The sequence below is a fragment of the Aquila chrysaetos genome, chromosome 11 (assembly GCF_900496995.4).
Source record: "Aquila chrysaetos chrysaetos chromosome 11, bAquChr1.4, whole genome shotgun sequence".
Lineage (NCBI taxonomy): Eukaryota > Metazoa > Chordata > Aves > Accipitriformes > Accipitridae > Aquila > Aquila chrysaetos.
In genome coordinates this window covers 39,624,144-39,639,109 of record NC_044014.1, presented here as the reverse complement: position 1 = coordinate 39,639,109, position 14,966 = coordinate 39,624,144, and the positions used below count along the sequence as shown (strand labels likewise).

At 59.2% G+C, this 14,966-nt stretch overlaps 2 protein-coding genes across 3 annotated transcripts in view; one reads left to right on the top strand and one right to left on the bottom strand.

The window, feature by feature from the left end:
- The first annotated feature begins 511 nt into the window (after positions 1–511).
- LOC115348210 (prosaposin-like) lies at positions 512–9,477 on the top strand. 2 transcript variants are annotated; one of them, XM_030030572.2, is made up of 14 exons: positions 512–622; positions 3,993–4,117; positions 4,420–4,494; positions 4,597–4,722; positions 4,943–5,137; positions 5,444–5,587; positions 5,765–5,821; positions 6,204–6,311; positions 6,539–6,625; positions 6,743–6,926; positions 7,036–7,205; positions 7,304–7,384; positions 7,523–7,630; positions 7,721–9,477. In XM_030030572.2, the coding sequence occupies exons 1-14, from the start codon at positions 562–564 to the stop codon at positions 7,754–7,756; spliced, it is 1,557 nt and encodes a 518-aa protein (XP_029886432.1). In that variant the 5' UTR covers positions 512–561; the 3' UTR covers positions 7,757–9,477. The 2 variants fall into 2 exon arrangements, with proteins under 2 accessions (XP_029886432.1, XP_040983261.1); XM_041127327.1 differs by lacking the exon at positions 512–622 and adding an exon at positions 3,666–3,780.
- Positions 8,926–14,966, bottom strand: part of CDH23 (cadherin related 23) — a 214,096-nt gene continuing 208,055 nt past the window's right edge. The window contains 13 exon segments of the mRNA XM_030030571.1: positions 8,926–10,046; positions 11,002–11,115; positions 11,297–11,419; positions 11,502–11,631; positions 12,075–12,135; positions 12,442–12,482; positions 12,814–12,893; positions 13,076–13,196; positions 13,297–13,394; positions 13,676–13,932; positions 14,049–14,210; positions 14,335–14,598; positions 14,782–14,911. Of these exon segments, the coding sequence (XP_029886431.1) occupies positions 9,720–10,046; positions 11,002–11,115; positions 11,297–11,419; positions 11,502–11,631; positions 12,075–12,135; positions 12,442–12,482; positions 12,814–12,893; positions 13,076–13,196; positions 13,297–13,394; positions 13,676–13,932; positions 14,049–14,210; positions 14,335–14,598; positions 14,782–14,911 (1,908 nt within the window). The 3' untranslated portion in view covers positions 8,926–9,719.

The following is a 14,966-nucleotide window of genomic DNA, read 5'->3' as shown; positions in this document are numbered from 1 at the left end:
GGAGGGAGTTCTTGCTGAAGCTGCTTGGTATCAGGCTTCAGTGCTGACTTGCATTTAATGTGGCTTTCCTTTTGTTTTCATTCCTTGTTTTATTTTGAATAAAATGTCACTTAAATGCTTTACGTGAACTACTTGACTGCCTCTAAATACACTTTAATTCACTTGTCCTAAATTTGCTGGTCTTTAATATCTGCACTGCTGACCTTTTGTGTAAGGGATGATGCTCTCTTCAGCAAAGGGGCACAGAAAATGGCTATATCCCATGGCACTAGGACAAGTTTTCCCCCTGCCGTGCCCACCCTTTGCAGCCAGGAGGGGCGAGGTTAGCGTCGGGCAGCAGGTTCTGGGCTGGTTTTGACTTCCTGGGAATACCTGCCTGGCTTTGGTCCCTCCCTCCACTTGCAGGCTGGTGATGATTTTATAATCAAGGCGTAAGGAGAGGGGTGTGGTAATTGCCCTGCGTAGGTGTGGGTTCTCACTACTCCCAACCCATCCAAGATTCCTCAGTCTGGGAGCAGCACAGGAGAGGAACCAGCCACTGAGGACTATCTTAGGAACGGCATGGAGAGCAAATGGAGTGGCTGGGTGCTGATCCTTTCTGTGTGCCTGGGCTCCTACCAAGGTAAGGCCAGGCCTGGGGCTAGGACTTGAGGAGAGCCTAGAAAACCCCTCTGAACCCCAAAACTATTCCCAACCATCGCGTTTAAGCTCCAGAGCGTGCTTCCTTGTCCCGTTTGAGGTGGGCCAGAGGAGAGCTGGGGCAGGCAGCACCACCGGCTGCTTTACCTCTTGCCCACCTGGATGCGAGCGTTGCAAGTTCTGCCCTTAAAGATGATCTTGGGGCAAAAAAGTGGTTTGCTCCCTCCCTTCTCCAGACACCGGGGATTCAGATAGAGCTTGTTTTGCCGGGGTATGGAAGGAGGGAGGCCGGCTGATGGGGCGTCTCGGCAGTGATGGGGGAGAGGGCTGCATTGTCGTCTGCCCTTGGCTTTGGGACCTGGCTGCGTAGCTGTGATCTGGGGGAAACCGTGGTGTTGTCCTTGCATGACGGAGTGACCGCGGTGCCACCTGAAGCTGCCCCTTTCCTTAGGGACCTTGTACAAGGTGTGGGAGGCAGGAAGCCTCCTCTGCTGTGGCTTGCCGAGCTCCAGGTAGGGCGATGGGGTGCAATGCTGCCGCCCTACGCACCCTTGGAGCCCTCTCACCACTGGGGCTTTGGGTATCGGTGAGCAAATCCTCCTGCAGGTGAGCTTAACGCTGCTGTCCTTTAGATATCCCCCTGATAAGAGTGAGAAAGTGATACCCAGCTCATCCCCTGCCCATCCTCAGGAAACAAGTTGGGAAAAGCCTGTTTCAGAGCCCTGGTCCTTGCTTGAGGGGAAATGACTTATTGCAGGGAGATGTCCCTGGGGAAGCCATGAAGCTCTGCTGTTGTAGGCAACCCCCCCCCCCCACCTTTTAGAGGGAAGATCCCACCTTTTAGAGGGAAGATCCCCTTTTGCTCCCTAATTACCCCAGGCTTGACCCATTGGGCTCCTCTGACGTGACCTGCCCAGGCGCCAGCTTTGCGGTGAAGGAGTCGTGACTGCACACGCGTGGCCTGGCAGTGGTGGGGGATATGCCAAGGTGCTCCAGCCGGCAACAGGCAGAGCAGGAAAGTTCACCTACGCGCAGCACGTCCGTCCTTCGGGCGATGCCTGCCCTGGAAGCCATGGGACGGCTCTTGTAGCGGTGGCTCGGCTGCGTGGCACGGCGGGGCTGCGGGACCGGGGACCGCTGCGAGCCTTGGAGAGGGATTTTTGATGCTGGGAAGAGTGTATTTATGGCTTTTGCCGTGACAGAGGTGTGCGCCGGGCCAAGAACTGGGTCGCTGGGGCCCACGCCGCCACCCCCGGGTTTTACGTCACAACTTGCTTGCCAGGCTCTGCCGGCTCGGCCGGTGCGCTCTGGGGTTCCGTGTAATGCTGGCACGGCCCTGTCAGATCCCGAGCTCCGTGCTGGATTCCCCCCGCCGGAGCAAAGACCAGCCCACCCTGGGGGCCTGGCAGCCAGGGATAGGGCTGGCCTGGGGCCACCGTGGCAGCGTGGGAGCATCCCTGCCGTGCCCCGTGCCGGGGCTTTGCCGAAAACGGCATCGTCCGACAACGCCTGGGTGTCTGTCAGCATGAGGCAGCTCTGGCACGGCTTTGAAATGTGGAGGAGAGCTCATGGGGCACCGGTTGCCCCAACTGCTTGCCCCATGGCGATGCTTTGCAGCTGGGGAAGCTCCCCTGCTTTCAGCAGTTGGGTGTTATGATTAGTATTTATTATTTTTCTGGCCCAGCGCTTGTTGCCTGAGTTTCAGCTTGAGTAAGCGCTGAGCTGGGAGCCACCGTGAGCCAGAAAGGTGCAAGTCCAAACCACCGGTGTCTTTTAGACCAGGCTTATCCCCCCCCCCCATGCCACTGCTGGCAGCATCCTTATGCCGCTGCTCTGGTCTCCAGCATGGGGCTGCGAGAGATGCCTGTGTCTGTGGGTCAGGCGGGACCTGCTCAGAAACAACCTGTGGGGTTGTTGTCTCCCCACTCCTCCTTTTTTTTTTTTGGTGCTGCCCCTTAACGCTTCTGCTGACTTGCCATTCCTGTTCGCCCTGATGCCAGCGCCAGGGTTAAAAAAAAAAAAAAAACAAAAAAACACAAACCTAAATATATATCTCTTACCTGATGCGGCGACCGCGGCATCGCGCTGCTGGAGAGGTGTGTGGGAAGCCATGCATGGGAAACCGAGGGGGGGACTCGCCCTGCCCCGGGGCTCGCTCCTGCCCTGGTGTTGCCATCAGCCCGATGGGGTAATCGGGGCTGAAACACCACCCGGCACCTGCCGAGCTGCGCCAGCGCTTTTGGGAGCAGGTGGGGCTGGTGGGGGGCTCGGGAGCCCCTATCCCACGGCCCCCACTCTTGGGGACTTGCTGGGGTGGGCCCCGGCATCTCAAGCTGCTGCCCCAACACGTCCTGTGGATAAGGCGAAGGCGTCGCTAGAATCCGGCATGCAGGAAAAGCGGCTTTTGGGGAGAAACCTGGTAAGGGCAGGGTGGGTGGAGGGAGCAGTTTCTGCCTTTGGCTTTATTCCTGCTGTGCAAAATCATACGGCTGGGGCCGGGTGGTAAGAGTTGGCTGCAAAGGCTCTGGTGGGATTGTGTTTTGCTTAGAAATGCCAGCTGGAAGAGGGTACGAAGCAGGGTATGTCCGTCCGTCTGTTCATGTGCTGCTCCCCAACTTTCTGGAGCAGCTCCTGGCCAAAGCAGGGCAGCCAAAGGGCTTGGGTTCTACCGGCTCCTCGCCTCTTCTCCGGCCGCATCCTGAGTGGGCACAGCCCCCGGTGGGAATAAACACTTGCCCCATCGCGAATGAATCTTGAGACGCCAAGGTGGCAATTAAACCGCCGGCGTTGCGCCATGCCACCGCGCTGCCTGGGTGGCGGATGCTGCCGCTGCCACGCCGGGGATTTGCAGCCAGGAGAAAATGCTGTCGTTGGGAGGAAATGAAAAGAAAACCACCCAAAACAGGGGTTGCTCAATCATTGCCGGGAGCCGCGGTGTGGCTAACCAGCTGCTGCACGGCGCTGAGCGCTGGCACCCCCGCTCTGCTCGTTTTGCAAGATTTATTGCTGTTTTTATAACCGGTTGCCTCCCCAGTGTGTCGAAGGGTGCCGCGAGGCTGAGGATGATCCCCAAATTCGCTTTGCTTTTGATGCTGGTCCAAAGCTGCTGCGATATCCCGTTGGAAAAGCCGGCAGCACGCGGTGGCCCGGCAAAGCTGGCCTTAAAAAAATTCATTTATAAAACCCAACCAGCGTTGCAAAAGCTGAGGGTGAATCACAGCGGGAGGGTGAGGACCATCGCCCTCGGCTCGTGGGGCAGGGCTGGGGTTGGGGCACTGGTGGGGAGGTCGGTGCAGGGCAGGAGATGGTCTCGGGGTGCCCCAGGGGGTGACGGTCTCCTACCCCACCTGCAGCCGGGGCCAGCCCCCTCCACGAATGTGGCGAGCGACCGGAGGACTGGTGCCGGGACGCGGTGACGGCGGCCAAGTGTGGGGCACTGCAGCTCTGCCGGATCACCGTCTGGGACCAGGCCCTGGGGGTAACCACACTGGGAGGGGGGGGGATGCAGGAGGAGGGAGGGATGTGCCCATCCTGCCCCAAAAGATGGGGCTGGGGGGAGAATCCCAGCCTGCCCGCTCCAGAGGAGCATCTGCTGATGTTCTTGGGCAGCAATGTGTCTGCAGGGTGAGCGACAAAGAGCGGGTACCCCGGGATATTCCCAAGTGCCCACCAAGGGGCTGTTTTGGGGATGAAGGGTTAGGATTTGGGGAGCAAGTGTGTGTGTGTGGGGGGGTGTCCAGGTGCTGCGGCAGCATCCCAACGCGTCCCCTTTCTCAGCAGAAGGGCATCCCGTGTCACCTGTGCCAGGTGGTGGTCTCCGTGGTGGGCAAGATCCTGCAGGACAACCGCACTGAGGTGGGTTAGGGCTGGGGGGGGGGCGGCGATGGGGCAGGGTTGGCACGTCCCCCGCTCCACCGTGGGGTCAGCCCAGCCCTCAATTCTTCCCTTATCACCTAGGAAAAGCTGCGTCTCTTCTTGGATAAGAAATGCCAGTACCTGCCCTTCCAGGACTGGTCTGTCAAGTGCAAGAAGATGGTAGACACCGGCATCCTCATCCTCATCCAACTGGGCAAGCAAGTGCTGGTAACTGGCTGGGGGGATCCCTCCTTGGATTTGTGTTTCCCCACGGTTTTGGATGTCTTGGGGGCTTGGAGGGCAAGGGATGCTCTTGGAGCCTGGGACAAAACCTTTGTGAGATGGAGATGGGGATGGGGATGGAAATGACCCAGGGACGGGGGGGAGCAGGGTGATGGGGCAGACGCGGCCCCCCCCCCCCCAAGCCCCCACCCTTCTGCTCCCCCAGTCGGACCCAAAGGTGGTGTGCGGGACCATCAAGCTGTGCCAGCCCCGGGAAAGCCCCACGGGGGCCCTGAAGTTTCAGGAGCCGCCGCCGGCCCCCGCGGGCCCCGCTCAGGACTTCGTTGACCTGGTCGCCCCCTTCATCGCCAATGTGCCCCTACTGCTCCATCCCCAGGACCTGCCTCGTGGCGAGGCCCAGGTACCGTGGCACAGGCGAGAATGCCATTGATGCTGCTCAAGGGCGAGAATCATCTAAGCATCACCTATTTAACAATAATTTAAAAAAAAAAAAAATTAAAATTACCGCACAGCTGAAATGGCATCTCTTAGGGGTGTCACCAGTTTGGGGCTGGGATATTGCAATATGCAGGGAGGGGAGCAAAAAGCTGTCCCAGATTGCGACTGGCATTTAAATCCCAGCTCTGCAAATGCGGGCATTGGGGGTGCTCGGTTATATTTTGGGGGGGGGGGGTACCGATGCGTCCCTGCCCATGTTGTCCCGCAGGAGACAGAAGAGGTGTGCGAGCACTGCCTGCAGCTGGTGGCAGCCGTGCAGCTGGAGCTGGGGACCGACACCACCTTCGCCCAGACGCTGATGGCCCACGCCGAGCGGGCGTGCGAGGACCTGGCACCCGACCTGGCACAAGAGGTAAAGGGTACCAGCACCCCGTGGGCTCCCTCCTCCTCCTCCTGTATGTCACCGCGGCACGGGCGCATCTTTTGCAGCCATCTGCTTTCGAGCAGCACCCAGGGGGCTGGGGGGGTGTGCAGGCAGGGTGGTGGGGTGTCTGCCCTCGGGCACTGACGCCGTGTCTTCCCCGCACAGTGCAAGGGCTACCTGGCCGAATATGCGGACACGGCTGCCCGGCTGCTCCAGTACATGGTAAGTGGGTGAGGGGCTGCCAGGGGTGGGTGGGTGCTGGTGAGTGGGGGGGGGGGGACACGAGCAGCACAGCCAAAGGAACCTCATCAGCAAATGCGGGTCCCTGCTCTCATTTTTTTTTTTTATTTAAACCCACTGCTTTATATTCCTACAAACTTTTAAATATTTTTCCCTCTCTCTGGCTTGCAACCGCTGTAATTCTTTCTGTATTTTCATTTTTTCTTGCCATTTTCTGGCCCCTCCACCGGCAGCAGGCTGAGATAAATGAGATCCATGCCCTGATGGGCTGAGATCATCCTTCATGGGGAAGTGGGGGGCGCAGGCTCACCCTCCTGGGTAGTGATGCCCACCTGATTTGGGATCTCTCTCTCTCTCCCCCCAGGACCCGATGGAGCTGTGTGGCCAGCTGGGACTCTGCTCCTCTGCCTCGGCGCTGCCTCTCCACACGCTGCTCACGGAGAAGGTGACGCAGGTCCTGAGCACGCTGGGGGTAAGCAGGGACCCCCCCCCCCCGACTCCTCCATGCACCTTAAAATCCAAACTAACTCCAGGAACGGGGAGCTTAATTTTGCTTTTTTTTTTTTTTTTTTTTTTTTCCCTCAAACATCTCCATTTTTCCAAGGTGGGGAATGTCTTTTGTGGGGGATTGATGGCTGGGTGGGATGGAGGTGGCTCTGGGGGGGGCTCGGCGTGCATCCCACTGCCTTGTCCCGACAGGACGGGGAGGGGACCACGCCGCTGTGTGAGTTGTGCCAGTTTGCCGTGAAGACGGCCGAGAGCCTCCTGGAGAACAACGTGACGGAGGTGAGCCTCGCCGCTGCGGTCCGGGGATGACGGGGCTGGGAAACGGGGGGGGGGGGAGCAAAGAGGGAGCAGCAAAGTGGGGGGGGTGGTTTCCCTCTGCCTGCCTTCTCCCGGCAGGAGCAACTGGTGAATGACATCGAGAAGGTGTGCTACATGCTGCCCCACGGCGTCATCGGGCAGTGCAAGGACTTTGTCGACTCCTACGGCAAAGCCGTGGTCATCATGCTGCTGGAGGCCACCGACCCGGCGGCCGTCTGCACCATGCTGCGCTGCTGCCCCCGCACCGGGGACGCCCACCGAGGTGAGCTGGGGGGACCTGGGTGGCACCCAGACACCGGGTCCCCAAGGAGAAAGGTGCTGGGGGGGGGGTGTGTGTGCTAATGCCTCCCCCCTTCTTCAATATCCAACAGGGACTGCTGCGCTGGAGCAGCTGGCGGTGGGCGCGGGTGCCTTCTGCAACGTCTGCCAGATTGTCATCACCTACTTTGATAACGAGCTGCTGAAGAACGAGACGCTGGCGGAGCTGGGTGACGTGCTGGAGAAGGGCTGCGAGCTTCTGCCCACGCCGTTCACCGGCAAGGTGAGCTGTGGCGGGGGGGTGTGGGGGTGTAGTGCCCATCCCAGCGGGGACCCCCCCCCCCTCCCCGACACCGGGCTCACCCCCTCTCTCCTTCCCAGTGCGAAGCGCTCGTGGTACAGTACGAACCAGCGGCCGTGCGGCTTCTCGTGCAGATGATGGACCCCAACTTCGTCTGCACTGTAAGTGTCCCCGTACCATGGGTGCTGCACCCCACTCCCTGGGGCAGCCGGGACGCACATGGGCATCTTTAGTCCAAGCCTAGCAGTGCTCACGGGGGTTTTTTTCCCCCCCCCTCATCCTTTTCCTTCACAATGCAGAAAATAAGAGCCTGTGACTCACCTGAGGAGGATCTCCTGGGCTCGGACCCCTGCGCCTGGGGCCCGCACTACTGGTGCAAGAACATGGCCACGGCGGTCGAGTGCCACGTAAGTGTTGGCCGTGTCCCCTCCCCTGGGTCGGCAGGGTGCTGGGGGGTCCCTGTCTCCCCCCGCCATCCCTCCCCATCTCTCCCGCAGGCTGTCGAGCACTGCCGGCGTCACCTATGGAACTAGGAGCCACCTCCCTGGCCGGTCGGGCTTGCCCTGCTGTTTTGGTTCAGGATCCCAGACCCCCTCCCTTGGGATGCGCCTGTGCCCGTGGACGGCGATGGCAGGAGCCCACCGGCCTCACCACCCCGGCGGAGGCTGTGGGGTGCCCCAGCCACCTCTGCCACTTCCTTTTCCACCCCTGGGGCTTGGATTTCCAAATCAGGTTAAGGGACTCGTTAGTATTTTCAGGACTGAGGATTCAGCCTCACTGTCTCTGAGGCTGCCTGCAAAATCCCACCATCTCTCCTCATCCCCATCCCCATCCCCATCCCCATCCCCATCCCCATCCCTATCCCCATCCCCATCCCCATCCCCATCCCCATCCCCATCCCCATCCCCATCCCACCCTGAACCACTCATAAAGCCCAGATCCTGCAACTTTGATCTGTCCCCATGGGCTGGGACGGTTTCTGCTGCCCAAACGCCGGACCCCTCCCAGTCCTGGCTGCTGGCAGTCTCACACCGCAGGTCTCTTGGGTTTTGGCAAGCACTGCCCTTTGCTGGTCCCTCTTCAAATTGGGGTGGCTTTTTATTATTTTTTTTTTTCCCCCTGGTCACCAGTTAAAGAAACAAAGTGGATTAAATTTACCTGCAATGCCCGGCTTTGCATGACATTTGCAGTACACTGGTTTTGTGTCCGGCTGATTGCTGGAGACAGATATATTTTAACTATCCCCCTGAACCAAAAAATCAGTGAGTTTGGGGGCAAAGATTTCCTTTCATGCACACATGCCCACCGAGGGGGGGGGGGGGTCCTGTGCCAGCCCAGCCATGGCTGTGAGGGGCAGCGGGGTGCTGGCTCGTTCCCCCCCCTGCTGCAGGAGGGGGGATGCCCACAGTCCTGAGTGTGCACGGGAGCATCTCACTGCAAATAAACTCCTCCCGTGAACCCGGCTGGTTGTCTCCTTTCTCCTTCTCCTGGGGGCTGGCGGTGCAGCAAGGGGGGGCAAACCTGGGGGAGGTTTGATGCTTCCCCCAAAATCTGAGCTGCAGCAACACCCGGGGTGGTATCTTGCGAAGATGATGGATTGAGGGGTGAATTAAGGGAAAAAGGGGGTTTTTTCTCTTCAAAAGGTGGTTTGGGTATGATGAATCTGGTGCGGCGTGGCAGGGGAGGAAGGACGACAGACAGATTACCCAAAGCCATAGACAGTATATTTCTGAGTCCCGTAACAGACCGTGCCCGAAACTCTCCACAAAGGTTACGATTGGAAACAAACCCCCGAACGAACAAACCCGAAAGCAAGAGAGAAGGGGAAAGAAAAGGGCAAGAAAAGACACGCACGAGCACTCCACATCCAGAAGCCCCAGTTATTGTCAGTCTCTCTCTTTTTCGACATCGCAACATGTTTTGGTAAAGCCAGCAAAATGGAGAAATGTCTTCGGTTTTGGTTTTTTTTTTTTTTTTTTTTTTGAGGGGGTCTTTCCTTGCCGGAAAGGTGACGGTAATGCCAAATGAACTTGGCCTCTCCCTGCGCTGCCCCGGCCCTCCCCGTGCCCGTGGTTGAGGTGTGACAGCTGCTTGTCCCCAGCCTCTGCCTGGGGATGCTGCAGCGGCACATCACCCGCACCTTCACCCCTGTCCAGCCTGGACTCATTGGATTTGTTTATCTTTTCTTTTTTTTTTTCTTTTTTTAAAAAAAAAAAAAATTATAAGAAAAATAAAAACAATTTAATGCTTTCATGGATAAATGACAGGTGAGTAAAAGCATACCGGTCCTGAGAGCCCTTTCCCGGGGCCAAGCTCTCCAAGGCTGCCAGAGCAAACCGCACCAGTTGGCCTGGACTCCTTCTGCAGGGGAAGGGGGGGCCGAGTGCTGGTCTCGGGGTGCCCCCGGCCCCCGCCACGGCCCCCCTGGTCCGTGCTTCATCCCCGCCGGCCCCGGCTTGCCTAGAGGAGCACCACCACCACCACCACCACCGCTCGTCATAACTCAGTGATCTCCAGCGGGCTCTCCATGATCACCTCCCGCATCTTGTGCAGGGGGGTGGACTTGGCCGACTCGGTGCGGGCGTTGTGGTCGCTGTAGCCCCCGCAGTCGGCGGTCAGAGTCTCCAGCGAGCGACCCAGCACTTTCTGGTCATCCTCGGGCAGGCTGTTGAGGTCAGAGGCGAGCAGCGTGCCTGTGCTGCCGTGCACCACGTGGATGCCGTCGGGACCTTTCAGCTCCACCGGTTGCTTGTGTCGGAAGCGGAGGCTGCCCTGGCTGGGGCTGCGCTCCTCCTCCTCCTCCTCCAGCTCCTTCTGGATCAGCTGCAAAAGGTCCACAGAGCAGGGGGAATCACCACTGCGGCCAGACCAGATCCTGGCTTCCCTGCCTCCGAACCTCCTGCAATGCCAGAGCCCAGCAGGAGGGACGGGACCCTCCTCTTCCGAAGCAACCTCAGAGCGTGGTGATGAGGAACACCAGCGCAACGACGATCTCCAGCCAGATCACTTGCTTGTCGGGTGGGTGCCCTGGCTCGGGCATTGGCTGCCACCCGGGTGGTATGTCCTGCAGCAGCCCCCGCAGCTGCCAAGGGGGTGGTTTTGGACCCAGGATGGGATTTGGGGTTGTATGAGGGTGGTGGGGCAAGAAGCAGACAAGGGAAAGCGTCAAGGGAAGGCTGAATGGGCTGGAGGGTTGGGGGGCAGAAGGGCTGAAAGGTGTCTCCTGTTCCACTGCTCTCCTCTACTCTGTTTGCCCCATGTTTTGCTCCCCAGGAAGAGGGGGAAGGCTGCGGGAGAAACTGTTTTTTTCCCCACATCAGCCCTCCTGCACCAAAACCATCTGTCCCAGCCTTTTTGCCTCAAAAACCTGCCGGGTTGATAAGCTCAGGGGAGCAGAGAGGAGGAAAGATGTCCCCGCATGTGTGCAGGGACCTGCAACTTCTTGGCCAGCCTCGGCAGAGATGGGGAGGTGATGGACAGAGCCCACCCTGCAAAGAGGGGGGGTCCTCCCCCAGGGTGGGAGACACCGAGGGAGGGGGTGCTGCTGATGCTCAGAGGAATCACAGAGGGTCGTGAGAGCTGGGGCACTGCAGGGAACCGGCAGGCTCGGTGGAAAACCAGCGCCTGGCTCATTTTGGCCAAGCAGGGAGTGGGGGGACCACTGGGTGATGGGGACCGTGGCCACGGGGAGTGACCGCAGCCTGCGGGGCCAGGAAGACACACTGCATCCCAGAGGGCACGGCAAGCATCTCCCCATGCCCATGCACATCCCGTCTACCTCCGAGACCGAGGAGCGGTCCCCCTGACTGGCGGTGGCCTTATGCACCATCCGCTGGGCAAAGAGTTTTTTCAAGCGCATGTAATCATCCAGGACAACCTTCAAGAGAGAGCCCTGGGTGGAGGGGGAGAAACGATGGGTTACGCAAGGGAGATGGTTTGGTCAGAGGGAGGTTGGCCTCATCCCAGCATTTTTTTTGGAGGAACGTCACCCTCTGGCGCCGCAGCCATGAACCTGGAAGCAGGAGCGGTAGGAGAAGACCCCTCGGTGGAGGATGCCCGCGCTCATCACTCACCTTGATGGGTCCCTCCCGCATGATCTGCCCCAGCTTGGCAATGTTGTCGTACTCCTGGATGGCTGCCCGCAGGTAGCGGTCGTCCTCGGGCTTGGCCGCCGAGGGCTCTCTCCCGAAGGTCCCCTGCGGGAAGAGAGAGCGGCTGAGGAGGCGGTGTGGGTGTCGGGTGCGGGTAGGAGGTGTCCCGGTGGGGGCCGTGTCTCACGTGGGTGCGGGCAGGGCTGTTCCAGAGGTCAGTGATCTCGCTCAGGTTCTCTGGCAGGTCGTCCTCGTGTTCCGCCTGCGCTGCCAGCTCCATGTTCCTGCAGAAGGGGTCCAGCCACACCGGGTTGGCCCTGCCCAGGGGAGAGGAGCAGCCCTCAGCATAAGCAAAGAGCGGCAGCATCCCTAACCCCATTCACAGCCTGGATGCTGAGGTTGCGCTGCCTCCTCCTGCCCTGTGCAGGCATGAATTCGGTTGCTCTGGATCCAGATGCGTGTCGTCACCCGCCCGTCAGCTCCGCTTACCCTGAGCCTGGCCAGTATTGGCAGAGATGGAGTCACAGGAGAAGGCACAAGGTCTTTTGGCTTTGAAAGCTCTCAAGGCAAGCACGCGTCCCAGGGCCAGAGTCATGCCCTACACGGCATGCCTGGCCCCATCCCTCCGCAGAGCAGAGAGGAATCGTGTCTCCACCTCCCGCGCATCCCGGGCTGCAAAATTCAGGCATCCCCCTCTCGGGAGCAGCATGCGATCCCGCAGGGTGGCAAACCGGGGAGGGAAAGGATGGGAAGAACTCACCCATCAAATGAGTACTTGTTGGTGTTTGGCATGTCCATGATGTCCATGAAGCCTCTGTTCCCTGCAAAAGGCAGGGGTGGGGGTTACAGGGCAGCAAGTCGGCAGGCTGAGCGGCAAACCATGGGGTGGCACTTCTTTATCGGGGATGGAAACTCGGTGACCAGAAAGGCACCGGTGGCATGACAAACACGCTGGGATGCAGCTGATAATGCGGACCCTGGATGCTGAGAAAAGCCTCCCACCATCGTGCCTTGCTGGGCAGGATCGCTTCTGATTTACACCCTGCTGACATCCCCTGTGTACCCCCGCCGTGCTCTTCATGCACCCCGCTGTCTCATGCAGCTGGAAAACCCCAAACACTGCTCACCGGTGGAGCCAGCCACTATGGCTTTCAATTTCCTTTTGTGCCTGCAAAAGAAACACAGCAAATCAGGGAAGAAAATAAAGACGATGCTCGAAAAGAGAGGGGAACACAGATTTGCAATAACCCTGCAAAGAGCCCCTCTATCTATAAGGACGGCGAGTTTGGTGGGGAGAGGTGCTATCAGTATTAAAACTGTATATTTTGGGGGAAGAGGTGTAATTTTTGAACCTAGGCTGAGCCCCGCCGCAGAAGGTGTTGGGAAGCTGATGCCCTCCTTTGCTTGCTGGCACTGCCAGCGCCAGGAGCAGCCGCATGGGTCCCCCCGGCCCAGGGTCCGGATTGCGGCCAGCGGGGCAGAGCCCGAGCGTTACTCACACTGTCCGGTAGTACCAGTTCATGAGGATGAAGAGCATGGCAGCCAGGAAGAGCAGGACGGCCAGCACGATGATTGCCATCTAGGAGAGACAAAGGGGTAGTGGCAACGTCTGGCATGGAGCCAGCACCTGGCGGGGGGGTCACCTGCCCAAAATTATTTGGGTGAAACATCTCTCCAGGCCGTGGAGGGCCATGGAAGATGGGAAGGAACATTGCCCCACGTACAAGCAGCAGCCACCACCAGCCCCAGCTGGGCCGTTACCTGCAGAGCCGAGAGGTCGTCCGGGGCGCGGGCGGTGATGGCGGGCTGCACATCGAGCACGTTGTAGTTCCTGAAGAGGTTCCTCAGCTGCTCCTTGTTCTCGTCTATCATCTGAATCACCCTGGGAAGAGAAGGGTTGCTTGGGCATCTTGATGTTAATGAGGCTCCCTGAGGACTCTAGGGGCCAGGCGATGGGCTGGGTCATGGACCAGGTGACGTACCGCTCCACGTCCAGGATGCGGTTGGTCTCTCTGTTCACCACATGGATCAGCAGCTCTGTCTGTGCGAAGTTCACCCGGCCTTTCTTGTCAACATGGAACTGGGGAGAGACAGCAAGGTCTGCAATGCAGGAGAGGTGTCTCTTCCCAGGGCATCTCCTGAGCATGCCCCGAGGGAAGCTTATGTGGCAAGAGACCCTCAAGCCTGGCATGGCGTTGGTCTGGACCCCTTTGATACACCCCAGCCTGGGATGTATCCATCACCTTCAGAGCTCAGGGGTGTCTATGGTTTATACAGACAGGGAACCCTCAAAGGACACCTCCCAAGTACCATGTGGAAGGTTACCTACCCCTTGAAGCGACCTCAAAGGTGGGTAGTTACCTGCACGTCATCCGTGTTGACGATGGCGCCCGTGATGTTGGAGAGCAGGCTGATGAACTCCTCCTCAAACTGCCTGACTTTGTCAGGGATCTCATTGATGATGATTTTGACCCGCTGGTCATCCCGCAGGATGTAAATCCCCACAATGGCTGTGTCGTTGTGGCCCACCAGGTCAGAGGCCATGATGTCCACCACAAAGTAGCCAGGGTTGTAGGCCGTAAAGAGGTCAAAGGTTCGCAGGACTCCATCAAGGGTTCCTGGGGCAAGGACGGTCACAAGCCCAGGATTAGTGACCCCAGCCATGGGGACGTCTTTGGCCATAGGAACATCTCTGGCCATGGCCCTGTGGTCCTGTGGCATGCAGGGTACACACCAATGCTGAAGATGTTGGCCACCTCCTCGGAGTCATTGGAGTGCTGCTTGATGTAGCGGATGCCCAAGATGTTGTACAGGACCAGGCTGTTATTGCCCACATCAGCGTCCACTGCGACCACTCTGATCAGCTCCGATCCCACCTTGGCGTCGGTGGCAACCCCTTTGAGAGAGAGACGGGACAGGGACCTGGGGCCAGGCTGGCTCTCACTGCCCCTTCATCAGGCTGGATTTTCTCCAGAGCATCTCTGGCTCCTGGTGCCCCCCCAGCCCCTGGCACCCCTTACCCGCCGTGTACTCCGACTTGGTGAACTGGGGGGACTGGTCATTGATGTCATCCAGGAATATCCGCACCTCCTGAAGGGTCAGATCCCCACTGAGGTCCCAGGGATGGGCTCTGCCAACCTGCTGGCCCTGAGGAGGGGACCAGTTCCTCTGGCTGGACGCTTTGACAATGATGGAGTAGTATGGCTCCTTCTCCCGGTCCAGGTCTCGCAAGACCTGCAGCTTCCCCTCTCGGCTCAGCTGGAAGTTGCTCTCTTGGTTCCCAGCTGGGTGCAGAAAGGGGTGCCCAGTTAGTCCCCTTCAGGCTCGGCGGTTCTGAAACGCCACCTCACCCGCTGACCAGGGCAGAAAGGCAGCGAGGAGATGATAGGGCCACGGAAACTGTCGGCGAGGAGCGTGCGGGGGGACGCAGAGCTGCCCATCCCATCCCCTCCCTGCTCGGCACCCACCTGCTATGAAGTAGTAGACGATGGCGTTGGAGCCCTCATCTGCATCCACTGCACCAGTGATGTTCCCCACCACAGTGCCTGGCCGCGAGTGCTCGGGGATGGAGAGCGCCTGGTACTGGGGACTGTCCCTCTGGCAGAGACCCCGGGAGAAAGGGAGGGTTAGGAGCATTGAGCTGGCTTTAAAT